The sequence below is a fragment of the Pseudophryne corroboree genome, chromosome 6, assembly GCF_028390025.1.
Source record: "Pseudophryne corroboree isolate aPseCor3 chromosome 6, aPseCor3.hap2, whole genome shotgun sequence".
Lineage (NCBI taxonomy): Eukaryota > Metazoa > Chordata > Amphibia > Anura > Myobatrachidae > Pseudophryne > Pseudophryne corroboree.
In genome coordinates this window covers 123479892-123498208 of record NC_086449.1, presented here as the reverse complement: position 1 = coordinate 123498208, position 18317 = coordinate 123479892, and the positions used below count along the sequence as shown (strand labels likewise).

Below are 18317 nucleotides of genomic sequence, written 5' to 3'. Positions count from 1 at the left end.
AGCTTTACTTTTTGTGCCCTGTCTCCTGCGGAGCCGCTATTCCCCATGGTCCTTTCAGGAACCCCAGCATCCACTACGGACTCCGAGAAATAGAATTATCGGTAAGTAAATTCTTATTTTCCATTACAAGTTTGGTATTGGACTCGGTCACACACAATGTATATGTGTCATATATCAAATGAATGAGCACAGTTTCCTGATGCGTCCTAGCACCATCGCGTTGTGAATAAGATGTAGTTTCGGGGGAAAGGGACATCCACCTTTGGCATAGCTGCACGGAACATGGCGGCTCACTCAGACCAGGCATCTCGCGCTGCTTGGGGTATTGAGGCTTAATGTATGAGGACACATCTGTACATGATTTATACAGAATTATTGCTCCTCTTCCAGGACACGTGTGGGGAGGGGGCTGTTGGACGTGCTGTTGCTATTCTCTGTGGCATTGTGTTACAACCAGTCTTGGTAAATGTGGCCGACATTGCAGCCAGCAGTGACACATTTTACAGATGAAGCTAAACGCTCTTAGTATTAGAGGTGGGCCCACGCCAGGATGAGATCTGTGGCAGTGTACGTCACGGGCCAGAGATATCCAGTCGTCCATTTGCTGCAGTACAGCATTTACCTTGAAGGAACATTGGCAGGTTGACTTCTAGACAAAATAATTTTTATTGTGTCTTTCTTGTCCTCTTCTAAGAAACACAACCATGCACCCACACCACCCAAACATACAGATAACAGCCCTCAGAGGTATTTATATAGGACATCGTGGCCACACCTACAGGGACTTGTGCCCACTGGTGAGTACATTAGATTGATTTTCACTGTATATCACAAGCCTCCGATATACCAGATATTCTGTGCTACACTTGCTGCATCTGGTATTTGGGGCAGGGTGGGACTAGGCAGAGCAATCGGGGCATTTGAGGCAGGATTCCAACTTCAGAAGTGGCCCATTTATCAGCATTTACTATAGTTCCATATTAATAATACTGCATTACCAAGGGGTCTATTTACTAAGCCTTCGATGGAGATAAAGTGGACGGAGATAAAGTACCAGCCAACCAGCTCCTGTCATTTTCAAACCCAGCCTGTGACATGGCAGGTAAGCGCTGATTGTCTGGAACTTTATCTCCATCCAAGGCTTAGTAAATAGACCTCCAAGTATGTTGTGAGCAGCATAGACTGAAAACCGGAGGCCAGAGCCTGTATTCTGCCTTCTGACCTTCTGTTCCCAATTCCATCATATACCGTCTCATTATGAGCAGGCACACATTCCTCCAGATATACCTGATAACCAGTAAGGCCCAGAAATAGTGTATAAGGCTTGACAAGAGAAGTCGAACACAAAATGATCTCTATAGCATAAGTCTAGCAGTTTAGGGATCAGGTAGAGAGATCCTGAAATACGCTGAGTAAACAGATTTTTTCAGCATGTGCCACTGACGTTCTACAGCTCATACATTGCTGAGCATTGGATGGGTTGCCTACCGCTTTACACCAGTGCTCAGTGGCTTTGAATGTAAGCCAAGACAATCAGAAAGACCTGTGTACTGCTCACAATATGGCATTAGCAGTCACTGTCACAGGATTATATGTATATATATATATATATATATATATATGTAAAAAAAACTAACACTGTAACCTTTCCCATCTTACTGAATCTAGTTTTGTTTTCAGCCTGTCCATCCAAAAATAAAACTCTGTTTTCTTCACTATTTGGACAAGTGAGAGGTGAGCTCAGAGCCTCTAAGCTGAAAATATTACTGACACCTTCGGGAACCAAGACCCTTACGAGGCTGCCATTTAACATTACGCAACATCCAGCCGGAGTTCTATGGAATTAGCCTGGATTCATGTAGCATGTGGCCTGCAATCTGCATGTGTCCTGCTCCCATGCAGCCTGGTCAATATTTGTCAACATTTAAATGGTTGACTTGGTAACCGTATTCTACACGTAGTGCCTCATAGTAACACACAAGGAAGCTAGTTGTCACAACAGCTGTGTTTACTCAGGAAATCTATTCTGTGCCTGCTGGCCTTATATTGTGCCATATGTGTAGGTGCCCCCACTGAGGTCACGACGTGTTCCCCGCTTTGATAGAAATGCCATGGAAATGACTTTGTAACCATAGGCAGAGCATAATAGACAGTTCAGTGGTAAGCAGAGAATGTGTGACAGATGGAAGTGGGTAATTACTACTAGTTTAGTATGCATAGACTTTTAAATAATCTATTGTACATGTCCTTTAGTCAACTTGCAAAGGGAATAATGACGCTCTCCGTCTTTGCACTGAATGACCTATTTTCAGGTGTTGTCTGCAAGATGATAAATAACATGAAAATGCACCATAGACAGCAATAGGACGCACAGGATGTATGTGTAAACATTATACCGCGTCCATCATGAAAATAAGACCACCGCATCAGGTTTGGTTATATATTGTATTTATGAACAGGTTTTCAAAACTGTACCACTTTAACATGGTGATATAAACAACAACCTTAGTAGAACATATTGTTATAAACCAGTGTATACAACACAGCAGTACATGTCTGAGAATGGGAGTTTGTGTGCGGTAGGTGGGCTGTATCTGGGGACTATTAATAACCATGCTTTACCCAACGCGTCTACAGCGCGGAGTGGACCTGGATTCCCACTTCTATAAATACTTCTCAGATACACTGCCGGCATGTACAAATCGCTGCAATCACTGTCCTCTCCTAGCCACCCACCTTACCACAAGCCATAGCTTCTCTAGGAAACAAGGCCTTTTTCTGAGAGCCCTAATTATGGGTTTCCTGTACTGGAGAACATCTTGGCGCATCAGCCAGGCGTCATGGTCTCACCAGTTAATAGTTTGAGAACCGAGACCCTACAATGCCCACTGTAAACTGCTGGAAAATCTCTCAACACAACTAAACAATCGCTGTGCTGTCTGTCCATCCTCTTTCCATCACTCAGATGTCTGTTCTGCCTGTAAGTAGAGCCCGGTAGACTGGGTGTTCTGTGGGGACTGGTTTTGGAAATGCACTAATCACACTTTCAACACCATAAGCCACACAACAACATCCTTTTTATTTAACAAACATGACTGACAAACTATGCCTCCCTAGCGCCCCCCACTGATGTTGCACACCTTGCAGCTGGGATCCTTCTTGGCATTAGCTGTAGAGAGACTCATCAGCTGATGCCCTCTGATCTCTGACAGTTGCCCTAAGCCCAGGGGAACTGGTTCAGTGTAGAGTATCTCTAATATAAGATCTTGTGCATGCCAGTAACTGCCCTGCTCACCCCGGGTCAGAAAAGGGTTATTCTGAGGGTCCAGCAGTGGCAAACGAGCACTGCAGAAGGCATCTCCTTGTGAGCCTCGTGGGGCCAGCACCAGGACAATATAGTGGTAGGCACTGTACATGCAATAGAAGTCAGCAAAGTAAAGATGTGTGCCTTCATTAAACAGATTCCCAGCTGGCACAGTCAACCTCCATCTCCCATAGGGCGAGTCATTCGGGGGCAAGCCAGTGTTGAACTCTGTGTTGCAGCTAAAGAAGACGCCATGGAGTGTGCCACTGACTGGTGATCCGTGGCTCCCGCTCTGGTCTTTTAAGGATGGGAGCATGAGACTTCCCCATTTGTCCCTGTACAGATATAGAGGGGAAAGGAACGGTAAGGTGTTATGCTTCAATAAGGCTCCAAGTTACTAACTAATGAGTAATAAAACTTAACATTTACAATGGTATTTTTTTAAATGTCCTTTTATTTTCTTAAAATGCATGCATTGTTGTTATTCTGTCCCTTGCTTTGGCAGTATATATATATATATATATATATATATATATATATATATATATTATAAGGGTCGTTTAGGGCGGGCTTTAGAAGTGGAGATGTTGCCCATAGCAACCAATGAGAATCTACTTATTTATCTAGCACCTTCTACAAGATAACAGCTAGAATCTGGTTGCTATGGGCAATATTTCCACTTTAGTGAATATACCCCTATGACTTCAGATGAATGTGCTCTGTACTGTGTGGTGTGTTGCCTATGGACAACAGCTGAGGAGAATATATACACACAGATGAGGTGCCCATTTTATGGAAACAGTCAATGTTTATGTAACTGAAGCCAATTCATTAACCGGAGGGAGAACGGTAACATTGCTGAGGTGCTCCTACACAGTAGGTTGAACTAATATTCATGGGAAGGCAGTTTATCAATTTACTGAGGCATTGAAAACCGAAGGGTTGATTCAAATACAGGTGATGCCTGTGATCCGGTGCGTGTATGTGATGCACTTTTATGGTCACCCTGAGACTGTACATATATACACTATGGGCCTGGGCTATAAACAAAAATGTGCAATTTGTGGGTGGGGAATCAGAGGGATATTGTGGGATTCAAGAATTGTTGAATGGACCCAATTATTTGTAACTAGGTGCTTCATCGCGCCCTACGGGCGCTCTTCACACCGTCGGAAGGGGCTACGCCCCCTTAACCCCTGCACGCCTTTCTGGGGTTCAATATATGGAGTATTACCTGCATTCCTAGTTTTGTTAGTGTTTGAATATTGCACAATGATAGGGCGTCCGATGGTGAAGGGGGCGTTGTCCCTTGCAACAGGAAGGGGTTTGGGGAGTGGGGACCGCGGATGGGGGAGGGGGTATGAAGGCGCTGTGGGTGGGGTAGGAGCAGGGGTGTCGCAGGTGGGGGATGGCAGCTGCAGGGCTGTTGCGGATGGAGGAGGGGTTCCGAAGGCGCTGCAGATGGGGAAGGGGTGGGTGCGGGTGTGCAGTGGATGGGGGAGGTGTCCAGGGGGCGCGGTGGGTGGGGGAGGGGCGGATGCGGGGGTAACGTGGGTGGGGGAGTGGCGGGTGCGGTGCTGTTGCAAATGGTGTAGGCGATGCGGATTGGGAAGGGCCTGCTGCGTGGGTGGGGTAGGGGATCCAAAGGTGCAGCGGGCGGGGGAGAGCCAGATGTGGGGTGTGGCGGATGGGGGAGGGGCTGCTGCAGATGGGGGAGGGGTTTGGAAGACACTGCGGGTGGGGTAGGGGGTCCGAAGGCGCAGTGGGTGGGGGTGCAACGGGTGGTGGAGGGGCAGGTGCGGGGGATGGGGAGGGGTCCAGGGCCGCTGCAGGTGGTGGAGGGGCAGATATCAGTGCACATAGTCTCTGTGGTAGTTAGTGAGGGTTGGTGATGGTGTGAGAGGGGTGAAGGCCAGTACACAGACAGGCAGTAAGAGAGCAGGATGAGGGTGACAGGGCATAGTGACGGGGAGTACTTAGCAGATATAGGGGTGGGCTACAGGTGTGATGTCACAGTGTGTGTACCTTTGCTCTCATGTGTGAGGTATGTGTGAGGTATGTGTGAGGTAAGGATGTGCGGGTCGTGGTGGCCACTAACCTCCAGGCTGCTGCTGTGAGATGGTGACTGCAGAGGGAGGGAGCTCAGACCCAGCAGCAATGGGTCGTGGTCAGCATTCCTTCCTGGCCCCGTTCCGCCGCACACTGTCCGCCCCGTCTGACGGGCGTCATTCCTCCATCCTGCCTGGCAGCGTCAGCTGCTGTGATCGCGGAGCATAGGTAAGCGTCCGGAGCCCTGTGAGAAGGCAGGCATGGTGTTTCCCTGGAGAGGTGCGGCGCGCGTCCTTAGGCTGCAGACGGAGGGAGCTCCGGCCCAGCAGCAATGTTGATTAGTGCGTATCCCGTCCTGGCGCTGTCCCGCTGCACATGCTCTGCACCGCTTGCCGCTGAGCATGGCAGCCCATGTCTGTATACTGCAGATGCTGATCTAGCGGTGCCTGAGCTAGCGCCCTCTCCCTGGGGTGTGGGTGTCAGGCGGCAGGTATGGTGTGTAGGTGGGAGAGGAGCTGCGGGCGGCGACTCGCTGCCTGCAAGTACCCTCCATATCAGCGCTGTTCCCCTCCCTGCAGATAGTGTCAGTGGCCGTGGTGTACTTTTGCTACTGGTGGCCAGGGCCGGTGCTAGGGTGTTCGCCACCCCCCTGCAAACTATGAATTTTGCGCCCTCCCATATTCCTTTGTTGTGCATCGGGAAAAGTGGTGTGGTCTCACAACTAAGGGGCATGGCCACACAATAGTACCCCCATTTAAAATTACGCCACAATGTAGCACAATCTTATTCATCTTATACGTAATGCCCCACCCATAGTAGTAGCGTCCTTATACGTAATGCCTCACCCGTAGTAGTAGCGTCCATATACGTAATACCCCCCCAATAGTAGTAGTGTCATTATACATAATGCCCCCCCAGTAGTAGTAGCAGTTATATGTAATGCTCCCCAACAGTAATAGTAGCGTCCTTATACATAATGCCCCCTAGTAGTAGTATCATCCTTATACATAATGCCCCCCAGTAGTAGTAGCATCCTTATACATAATGCCCCCCCCAGTAGTAGTAGTAGTAGTAGCGTCTTAATAAATAATGCCCCCCCAATAGTAGTAGTGTCCTTATACATAATGCCCCCCCAGTAGTAGTAGCGTCCTTATACATAATGCCCCCCCAGTAGTAGTAGCATCCTTATACATAATGCCCCCCCAGTAGTAGTAGTAGCGTCCTTATACATAATGTCCCCCCAGTAGTAGTAGCATCCTTATACATAATGCCCCCCCCAGTAGTAGTAGCGTCCTTATACATAATGCCCCCCCAATAGTAGTAGCGTCCTAATACATAATGCCCCCCCAATAGTAGTAGTGTCCTTATACATAATGCCCCCCCAGTAGTAGTAGCGTCCTTATACATAATGCCCCCCCAGTAGTAGTAGTAGCATCCTTATACATAATGCCCCCCCAATAGTAGTAGTGTCCTTATACATAATGCCCCCCCAGTAGTAGTAGCAGTTATATGTAATGCCCCACAACAGTAATAATAAGAATTTACTTACCGATAATTCTATTTCTCATAGTCCGTAGTGGATGCTGGGGACTCCGAAAGGACCATGGGGAATAGCGGCTCCGCAGGAGACTGGGCACAAAGTAAAAGCTTTAGGACTAGCTGGTGTGCACTGGCTCCTCCCCCTATGACCCTCCTCCAAGCCTCAGTTAGGATACTGTGCCCGGACGAGCGTACACAATAAGGACTGGGGACTCCGAAAGGACCATGGGGATTATACCAAAGCTCCCAAACGGGCGGGAGAGTGCGGATGACTCTGCAGCACCGAATGAGAGAACTCCAGGTCCTCCTCAGCCAGGGTATCAAATTTGTAGAATTTAGCAAACGTGTTTGCCCCTGACCAAGTAGCTGCTCGGCAAAGTTGTAAAGCCGAGACCCCTCGGGCAGCCGCCCAAGATGAGCCCACTTTCCGTGTGGAATGGGCTTTTACAGATTTTGGCTGTGGCAGGCCTGCCACAGAATGTGCAAGCTGAATTGTACTACAAATCCAACGAGCAATCGTCTGCTTAGAAGCAGGAGCACCCAGCTTGCTGGGTGCATACAGGATAAACAGCGAATCAGATTTTCTGACTCCAGCCGTCCTGGAAACATATATTTTCAGGGCCCTGACTACGTCCAGCAACTTGGAATCCTCCAAGTCCCTAGTAGCCGCAGGCACCACAATAGGCTGGTTTAAGTGAAATGCTGAAACCACCTTAGGAAGAAATTGAGGACGAGTCCTCAATTCTGCCCTGTCCGTATGAAAAATTAGGTAAGGGCTTTTATAGGATAAAGCCGCCAATTCTGAGACACGCCTGGCTGAAGCCAGGGCTAACAGCATTACCACTTTCGATGTGAGATATTTTAAGTCCACAGTGGTGAGTGGTTCAAACCAATGTGACTTTAGGAATCCCAAAACTACATTGAGATCCCAAGGTGCCACTGGAGGCACAAAAGGAGGCTGTATATGCAGTACTCCCTTGACAAACGTCTGAACTTCAGGAACAGAAGCCAGTTCTTTTTTGGAAGAATATTGACAGGGCCGAAATTTGAACCTTAATGGACCCTAATTTGAGGCCCATAGACAGTCCTGTTTGCAGGAAATGTAGGAAACGACCCAGTTGAAATTCCTCTGTAGGGGCCTTCCTGGCCTCGCACCACGCAACATATTAACGCCAAATACGGTGATAATGTTGTATGGTTACATCCTTCCTGGCTTTGATCAGGGTAGGGATGACTTCATCCGGAATGCCTTTTTCCTTCAGGATCCGGCGTTCAACCGCCATGCCGTCAAACGCAGCCGCGGTAAGTCTTGGAACAGACATGGTCCCTGCTGGAGCAGGTCCTTTCTTAGAGGTAGAGGCCACGGGTCTTCCGTGAGCATCTCTTGAATTTCCGGGTACCAAGTCCTTCTTGGCCAATCCGGAGCCACGAGTATAGTCTTTACTCCTCTCCTTCTTATGATTCTCAGTACTTTTGGTATGAGAGGAAGAGGAGGGAACACATACACTGACTGGTACACCCACGGTGTTACCAGAGCGTCCACAGCTATTGCCTGAGGGTCCCTTGACCTGGCGCAATATCTGTCCAGTTTTTTGTTGAGGCGGGACGCCATCATGTCCACCTTTTGGTTTTTCCCAACGGTTCACAATCATGTGGAAGACTTCTGGGTGAAGTCCCCACTCCCCCGGGTGAAGATCGTGTCTGCTGAGGAAGTCTGCTTCCCAGTTGTCCACTCCCAGAATGAACACTGCTGACAGTGCTATCACATGATTCTCCGCCCAGCGAAGAATCCTTGCCACTTCCATCATTGCCCTCCTGCTTCTTGTGCCGCCCTGTCTGTTTACGTGGGCGACTGCCGTGATGTTGTCCGACTGGATCAACACCGGCTGACCCTGAAGCAGAGGTCTTGCCTGACTTAGGGCATTGTAAATGGCCCTTAGTTCCAGGATATTTATGTGAAGTGACGTTTCCATGCTTGACCACAAGCCCTGGAAATTTCTTCCCTGTGTGACTGCTCCCCAGCCTCTCAGGCTGGCATCCGTGGTCACCAGGACCCAATCCTGAATGCCGAATCTGCGGCCCTCTAGGAGATGAGCACTCTGTAACCACCACAGGAGAGACACCCTTGTCCTTGGAGACAGGGTTATCCGCTGATGCATTTGAAGATGCGATCCGGACCATTTGTCCAGCAGATCCCACTGAAAAGTTCTTGCGTGGAATCTGCCGAATGGAATCGCTTCGTAAGAAGCCACCATCTTTCCCAGGACCCTTGTGCATTGATGTACTGACACTTGGCCTGGTCTTAGGAGGTTCCTGACTAGGTCGGATAACTCCCTTGGCTTTCTCCTCCGGGAGAAACACCTTTTTCTGTACTGTGTCCAGAATCATCCCTAGGAACAGCAGACGTGTCGTCGGAATCAGCTGCGATTTTGGAATATTTAGAATCCATCCGTGCTGTCGTAGTACTACTTGAGATAGTGCTACTCCGACCTCTAACTGTTCTCTGGACCTTGCCCTTATCAGGAGATCGTCCAAGTAAGGGATAATTAAGACGCCTTTTCTTCGAAGAAGAATCATCATTTCGGCCATTACCTTGATAAAGACCCGGGGTGCCGTGGACAATCCAAACGGCAGCGTCTGAAACTGATAGTGACAGTTCTGTACCACAAACCTGAGGTACCCTTGGTGAGAAGGGCAAATTGGGACATGGAGGTAAGCATCCTTGATGTCCAGAGACACCATATAGTCCCCTTCTTCCAGGTTCGCTATCACTGCTCTGAGTGACTCCATCTTGAACTTGAACCTTTTTATGTAAGTGTTCAAGGATTTCAGATTTAAAATGGGTCTCACCGAGCCGTCCGGCTTCGGTACCACAAACAGCGTGGAATAATACCCCTTTCCCTGTTGTAGGAGGGGTACCTTGATTATCACCTGCTGGGAATACAGCTTGTGAATGGCTTCCAATACCGCCTCCCTGTCGGGGGGAGACGTTGGTAAAGCAGACTTCAGGAACCGGCGAGGGGGAGACGTCTCGAATTCCAGTTTGTACCCCTGAGATACTACCTGCAGGATCCAGGGGTCCACTTGCGAGTGTGCCCACTGCGCGCTGAAATTCTTGAGACGGGCCCCCACCGTGCCTGAGTCCGCTTGTAAGGCCCCAGCGTCATGCTGAGGACTTGGCAGAAGCGGGGGAGGGCTTCTGTTCGTGGGAAGAGGCTGTTTGCTGCAGTCTTTTTCCCCTTTCTCTGCCCCGGGGCAGATATGAGTGGCCTTTTGCCCGCTTTTACTCTATGCAGCTCAGGAGAGCCACCTAGATTGCACCCTTCTCGTTCGGGCACAAAATCTCAACTGAGGCTTGGAGGAGGGTCATAGGGGGAGGAGCCAGTGCACACCAGCTAGTCCTAAAGCTTTTACTTTGTGCCCAGTCTCCTGCGGAGCCGCTATTCCCCATGGTCCTTTCGGAGTCCCCAGCATCCACTAGGACGTTAGAGAAAGTAGCATCCTTATACGTAATGCCCCACCCGTAGTAGTAGCGTCCTTATACGTAATGCCCCCCAGTAGTAGTAGCAGTTATATGTAATGCCCCCCAGTAGTAGTAGCAGTTATATGTAATGCCCCCCAACAGTAATAGTAGCGTCCTTATACGTAATGCCACCCCTGTAGTAGTAGCATCCTTATACATAATGTGCCCCCAGTAGTAGTACCGTCCTTATACATAATGCCCCCCCAGTAGTAGTAGCATCCTTACATGTAATGCCCTCCCAGTAGTAGTAGCACCGTCCTTATACATAATGCCCCCCAGAAGTAATAGAGTCCTTATACATAATGCCCCCCCCCAGTAGTAGCGTCCTTATCTGTAATGCCCCCCAGTATTAGTAGCCTCCTTATACGTAATGCCCCCCCGTAGTAGTAGCGTCCTTATACGTAATGCCCCCTGTAGTAGTAGCGTCCTTATACGTAATGCCCCCCTATAGTAGTAGCGTCCTTATACGTAATGCCCCCCTATAGTAGTAGCGTCCTTATACGTAATGCCCCCCCTATATTAGTAGCGTCCTTGCATGTAATGGCCCCCCCAGCAGTGGCGTCCATAAAGTGCGCACACAGACATACCTCACACACACACAATTCACACATATATATATACAAACACACACACCCCACCATATATATATACACACACACACACACACACACACACACTATATACACACACACACACACTATATACACACACACACACCCCTCCCCCCTATACACACACACACATTTCTCTCTCACCCTCCACTTACCAAGTCTGGCTGGCCGTCACTGCAATGCTGATTCCACCACTGTTCAGCTGTCTGGTCCCGTGTAGCTCCGCCCCTCTATTCCGTGTAGCTCCGCCCCTCGTGACGCCGTAGCTCCGCCCCCTTTTCGGAACCCGCACTGCACAGCACACAGCCCGCTGTCACAGGTGATTGGGGGGGGGGGGGGGGGCTGGAGGACAGGCACAGCAGCTGGTGGCCATCCTCACCTCCTATACTGTAAGGTAGGGTCTTGCACCTGACTGCTGCTGGCGCTGGGTATGGAGTAGCTCCCTGCAGCAGATGCAGTTGACTCCGCCCAGCTCTGTGACTCCGCCCAGCGTTATGGGCACAGAGTCACAGATTAAGGCAAATATATAGGAGATAGAGGAAATGCTAACTGAACAGGAATAGACCATTCCTTGTAATATTTGAGTGTAACAAAATAAGGACCACTGTGTACAACCAATACTCCATTCTGCTAAAGCTACTGAAAAGACTCTATTAGGAGTTGTAGCCTAAATTCCATGAGTTCAGGAACATGGGGTGGTCAATGTGCAGTAATCCACAGTTTAATTTCATTTTATAAAGTGGAAAATGACAGATTCTGATTGGTTAGTATGGGTTACAGCATATTTGTGCACACACAGCCTGATTCTGAGTGGGACGGGACGTGCGATGTAATGGTGACTGCACCGGATCAGGCGTATGCACAGACCAATTTGTAAGTGCACACATTGATCTGTATGTAAAAAAAATGTGAGTGAAATGGACTTCCACATGCAGGTGTAGGGATATTATGCATACACGGGCAGATTTTTCACATTAGCATAAAGAAACGAGTAGGGCACACGGAAATGTGGCGGCGAATGCGTCTGACTCAGAAACAGGCCCATAGCGCCATTTCATTACACAAGCCTGTGTGTTTCTTCTCTAGTGTGTGAGAAATGGCTGCACAGTGTTACACAGGGGTCTATTCATGAAGCAGTGAAAAGTGTGGAGAAGTGAGCCAATGGAGAAGTTGCCCATGGCAACCAATCAGCAGTGTTGTAACGTTTATAATTTGCATACTATAAAATTATACAGAGCTGCTGATTGGTAGCCATGGGCAACTTCTCCACTGGCTCACTTCTCCACTCTTCACTGCTTCATGGATAGACCCAACAGTCACAACGTTTAGGTATGCAAAACTGGGCCAAAATAAGCCCTGCCCAATCTCCATTCCCATCCACCCAAGCCCGTTCTCTGTCTGCCCAGAAACGCCCACATTATGGGGGAACTCTGCCCCTATGAAGAACATGTGGGAGGTATATGTTCACCCATCTAACCAGGGTAGCCAGTACATCTGCTATAGGGTCCAGCTGTGAGGGGAAATCGGGCAATGCTGATCCGGCCAGCCTCCACAGAGTACAAAATTGTGCTATGCAGCCGGGTGATTGTATGTTAGTCACCAGGGGGAAAGAAGTGTCAAACCTTCAGGAAAGATACAGCTAATTAAATGAGTATGGCTGGGTACACACTAGAACGATAGTTTATTTGAGCGACGAACTATATATCGGTAGCGGCAAAGCAGGTGTGTACACCCAGTATGTCTGTGAACGACATCACAGACATAATGCGACAGCCCTGCAGCACAGCCAATGCCGATATATCTTGCAAATATATGAGCATGTCTGGCTGTGTGTACAGGTGAACTGCCGCTCGCCCGCACACTGGCTGCAGGGCCTGGCATCACGGCTGAGCGGGCAAATTCAAATGCCCGTCCAGTTGTTATATCTGCACAGACATATCGAGCAGCTTACCAAAACGGCCTCTATGTTGAAGGATCCGCCTATCAGCAGATCCAATGCCATAGTGTGTGCCCAGTCTTAGAAGCTGATCGGTGCTATGGGCAACTTCATCTCTCTCAAAGGTTTGACACTTCCTCCCTCCCCCAAAGTTACATAAGGCAGCTAACGGGCACCTGGCATGCTGGAAGTATTCCGCAGTCTGGTTCCTGTAGAAGACGTGGAATGATAACATACGTCCTGCGATTCCTTCTGCCTTCTCCTGCAGCTGCCTCACCTGCTCCACTGCGTAGTCTGTGAGGAGGACAGAGAAATATCGTGTCACATACACGTATGTCTGGCTCCTGCACTACCACCTGTCACTGCATTTAAGGGGGTGTAAGAAGGAGGACCAATCAGATTGGTTAGATTTCTTGTCCTCTACCCCAGTGCATTTATCTGCTTTTTGGGGACCACTTGTGTTTGGTAACACATTAGGATAGATTATCTGTTTATGTGTTTGCTTATTTTTCCCTGTAATATCCAAACAAAAAATGGAAACAAATGCGATGAGCTTCCACCCATTCCATCACTAGGGACCCGAGATATCACTTAGGCGCATAGGGTGTTTCTCAATAAAAGACGCATAACATGAACATGTAATGATGAAATATGGTCAGATATAAAGTATTGTGTCATTAGCTCCATGGGCCTAATTCAGACCTGATCGCAGCAGCAAATTTGTTGGCTAATGGGCAAAACCATGTGCACTGCAGGTGACACAGATGTAATGTGTAGAGAGAGTTAGATTTGAGTGGATTATATTGTTTCTGTGCAGGGTAAATACTGGCTGCTTTATTTTTACACTGCAATTTATGATCCAGTTTGAACACACCCCACCCAAATCTAACTCTCTCTGCACATGTTATATCTGACCCCCTGCAGTGCACCTGATTTTGCCCATTAGCTAACAAATTTGCTGCTGCGATCAGGTCTGAATTAGGCCCTATTTCTCTTACGTCCTAGAGGATGCTGGGGTATTAGTACCATGGGGTATAGACTGGTCCACCAGGAGCCATTGGCACTTTAAGAGTTTGAGAGTGTGGGCTGGCTCCTCCCTCTATGCCCCTTCTACCAGACTCAGTTTAGAAAATGTGCCCGGAGGAGCCGGTCACAGCTAGGGGAGCTCTCCTGAGTTTTCCTGGTAAAAAAAGTTTTTTTTTTAGAGTTTATTATTTTACAGGGAGGCTGCTGGCAACAGCCTCCCTGCAGCGAGGGACTGAGGGGGGAGCAGTGTCCGCTCTGTGGGGTCTGAGCCACTGTCTCCGCTGACTGGACACTGAGCTCCAGAGGGGTCTGATTGTTCTCCGCCACAGGGGACCGCTTTCCCCAGCAGCATGCCGCCACCCTCTTGCAGAGCTGAAGAATCAGTGACGAGTGAGACACCGATCCCACTAGCAAGCGGGGGGACGGTGTGAAGATGGCGGCATCAGGATAGGAGCGCAGTATTAACTGCTCCAGAGATGGCTCAGCGGTACATGGTGCGGCACTATGAGGGGCGCCCTGAGCCAGCGCGACACCCTACACTGGTCCAGAAGCCTGTCTGGGTCCTCGGGTCTCAGCCAGCACTAAATGTTCAAGCTAGTATAATCTGAAGAGCGGGAAGACAGCGCCATTTTGGGGGCGGAGCTTCTCAGAGCGGACCCAGCAGCGTTCAGCGCCATTTTCCTGCCTGCAAAGCGCTGACGAGGAGAATCCGGTCCCTCCACAGCAACTCCAGCTATCTGTAAACGGTACCAGGGGGTTGTAGAGTGTGGGGAGGGGGGGAGGCTGCATTACGACTGTGTATCCTATTAAGGTACACAGTCAGCGCCGAAAAGGGGTCTCCCTTTGGTAAAAAAGCGCTGTGTGTGGGTTGGCTCCAATCTCTGTGTCTCTCGTGCCATTCTTGGGGGGGGGGGGGGGGGGGAACTGCCCTCCCGTGTGTGTGTGTGTGTGTAGTGTTTGGTGGTCTCCTTTAGCTATGTCCAAGGACACTGTGTCTTATGCTGCAGATGATTTGTCCTCCCAGGATGATCCCATTCCATGTAATCAGGATAGCACTGGTTTAGCACAGATACCAGCAAGGGAACCTGAGTGGTTTTCCTCTATCAAATCTTGGATTTCTCAGATTTCTGGCAGGGTTGCAAGTAATGAATCTGCAACCCAGATATTACAGAACTCTATGGCAGTATGGCCTGTTTCTGGTACCTCGGGACGCTCCGCTATATACTTCCACAAACGTGCGCTTCTGACACCACAGACGGTGATGGGGATGTGTTGCGGGGGTCTGCATCTCTTGCAAAGGGGGTGCAATTGTTGATAGAGGCTATCAGGGATGTGTTGAATATTAATGATACCACACCTGAGCAGGTTTAGGAGGTTTTTTTCACTGAAAATAAAAAAGCCTCACTAGCCTTCTCTGTGTCAAAGGAATTGAATGCTATATTTGAGAAAGCATGGGAAAACCCGGAGAAAAAATTCCAGATCCCTAAAAGGGTACAGGTGGCGTTTCCTTTCCCTGAGCAGGATAGAAAAAAAATGTGAAAACCCGCCGATTGTTGACGCTTCTGTGTCCAGACTCTCAAAGAAGGTGGTTTTACCTGTTCCGGGATCTACCTCCTTAAAGGAGCCGGCTGATCGAAAGATTGATAACACACTTAAATCAATGTACACTGCTTCAGGGGCCATATTACGTCCCATTATTGCTAGTGCATGGATTGCAAAGGCTATAGTAAAGTGGTCGGCTACCTTACTAGAGGATTTGGATACGATGGATAAGGATGATGTTGAATTATATTTACGCAACATTCACGATTCAGCAGGTTTTATGGTACAATCCATGAAAGACCTGGGTTCTATGGCTGCGGGAATCTCTTCCATGTCTGTTTCAGCTCGTCGGGGACTGTGGCTGCGCCAGTGGTTGGCCGACGCGGAATCCAGAAAGAGTGTGGAGTCCCTACCCTATACAGGTCAGGCTCTCTTTGGGGAAGCTTTAGATGCGTGGATATCCACGGCTACAGCGGGTAAATCTCAGTTTCTTCCCTCAGCTGCACCTGCTCCGAAGAAATCCATCTCTTCATCTGCAACACAGTCCTTTCGGCCTAACAAGCCTAGAAAGGCCAGACCGTCCAATACCTTCTTTAGGAGAGTTCGAGTTAAGTCCAAGAAACCTGCCGCTGCAGGTTCCCAGGAACAAAAGCCTCCGTCAGGTACGCCAAAGTCCTCCGCATGATGGTGGACCGCGCGGCATGGAGGTGGGGCCAGTGGGAGCGAGACTCAGACAATTCAGTCACGTCTGGGTATCGTCCGGCCTGGATCCCTGGGTGATAGATATTGTATCCCGGGGATACAGGCTGGAATTTCGAAGTCGCCCTCCCCCTACAAAAAGTTGTCCAGAAGTTGGTGGAGGCACAGGTCATTGTGCCAGTTCCTCCTCATTCGCACACCACAGGTTACTGTTCGAACCTTTTCGTGGTACCGAAACCGGATGGTTCGGTCAGGCCCATTCTGAACCTAAAATCATTGAACCACTTTCTAAAGGAGTTCAAGATGGAGTCTCTCAGGGCGGTGATATCAGGTCTTGAAGAGGGGGAATTCCTGGTATCCCTGGATATCAAGGATGCGTACCTCCACATTCCGATCTGGCTGCCGCATCAGACTTATCTCCGTTTCGCATTACTGGACTGTCCTTTCCAGTTCCAGGTTCTGCCATTCTGCCTCTCCACAGCACTGAGGGTGTTTACCAAGGTGATGGCAGAGATGATGGTTCTCCGCAAACAAGGGGTGAACATTATTCCATATCTGGACGATCTGCTGACAAAGGCATCGTCCAAGGAGAAGCTGCTGCAGTCCATATTTCTCACAACCCGCCTCCTCAAAATCCACGGTTGGATTCTGATCCTTCCAAAGTGACATTTGGAACCAACCCAGAGGTTGTCCTTTCTGGGAATGATCCTAGACACAGAAGTGCAGAGGGTGTTTCTTCCGCAGGAAAAGGCATTGGTGATACAAGCTATGGTCCGGGATGTACTGAAGCCAGCCCGGGTGTCGCATCAGTACGGGAGGTTCCACGCTCAGGCTTTCCAACTGGATCTCCTGGACAAGTGGTCAGGATCTCATCTCCACATGCACCAGAGAATACGTCTGTCACCAAAGGCCAGGATTTCGCTCCTCTGGTGGCTGCAATTGGCTCACCTTCTGGAGGGCCGCAGGTTTGGGATTCAGGAATGGGTCCTTCTAACCACGGATGCAAGCCTTCGGGGCTGGGGAGCAGTCACTCAAGGAGTAACATTCCAAGGAAGGTGGTCAAGTCTGGAAGTCGGGCTGCCCATCAACATCCTGGAACTAAGAGCCGTCTACAACGGTCTTCTTCAGGCGGACCATCTTCTAAGAAATCGGGCCATTCAAGTGCAGTCGGACAATGTAACAACAGTAGCCTACATAAACCGACAAGGCGGAACGAAGAGCAGAGCTGCAATGTCGAAGGTGACAAGAATCATCCTCTGGGCAGAAAGACACACGTTGGCGCTCTCAGCAATCTTCATTCCGGGAGTGGACAACTAGGAAGCAGACTTCCTCAGCAGACACAATCTCCATGCAGGGGAGTGGGGTCTCCATCCGGAGTTGTTCAAGGAAATAACAGACCTTTGGGGTTTACCCCAAATAGACATGATGGCCTCTCATCTCAACAAGAAGCTCCAACGCTATTGTTCCAGGTCGAGGGACCCACAAGCTGTGGCTGTGGATGCCCTGGTGTCCACGTGGGTGTTCCAGTCGGTGTACGTGTTCCCACCACTTCCACTCATTTAAGAGTTCTTAAGCTCGTAAGGAGGACAAGAGTTCAAGCGATTCTCATTGCTCCAGACTGGCCAAGGCGGGCTTGGTACGCGGACCTTCTGAATCTCTTGCAGGAAGAACTGAGGCCTCTTCCTCTTTGGTCCCTGCTGCAGCAGGTCCTCCCATTCGCCTACCTAGACTTACCGCGGCTACGTTTGACGGCATGGAAGTTGAGCGCCTGATACTTGCTCGGAAGGGCATTCCGAAGAAGGTCATTCCTACCCTGATACAGGCTAGGAAAGGGGTAACGTCTAACATTACCATCGTATTTGGAAGAAATATGTTTCTTGGTGTGAATCCAAGAAGTTTCCTACGGTGGAGTTTCAACTCGGATGTTTTCTCCTCTTCCTGCAAGCAAGTGTGGATATGGGCCTGAGGTTGGGATCTGTGAAGGTCCAGATTTCGGTCCTATCCATTTTCTTCCAGAAACAATTGGCTGCCCTCCCTGAGGTTCAGACTTTTTTGAAGGGAGTTCTGCACAACCAACCTCCCTTTATA

At 49.3% G+C, this 18317-nt stretch overlaps 1 protein-coding gene across 5 annotated transcripts in view; it reads right to left on the bottom strand.

Moving 5' to 3' along the window:
- Positions 1-2431: 2431 nt before the first annotated feature.
- The window catches only part of PHYHIP (phytanoyl-CoA 2-hydroxylase interacting protein), a 33456-nt gene continuing 17570 nt past the window's right edge, over positions 2432-18317 (bottom strand). For all 5 annotated transcript variants that reach the window (XM_063931808.1, XM_063931811.1, XM_063931809.1 and 2 more), the window contains exons 4-5: positions 13139-13256; positions 2432-3639 (exon numbers count right to left, since the gene is read on the bottom strand). In XM_063931808.1, coding sequence (XP_063787878.1) covers positions 3114-3639; positions 13139-13256 — 644 coding nt within the window. In that variant the 3' untranslated portion in view covers positions 2432-3113. The remainder of the gene's footprint in view (positions 3640-13138; positions 13257-18317) is intronic.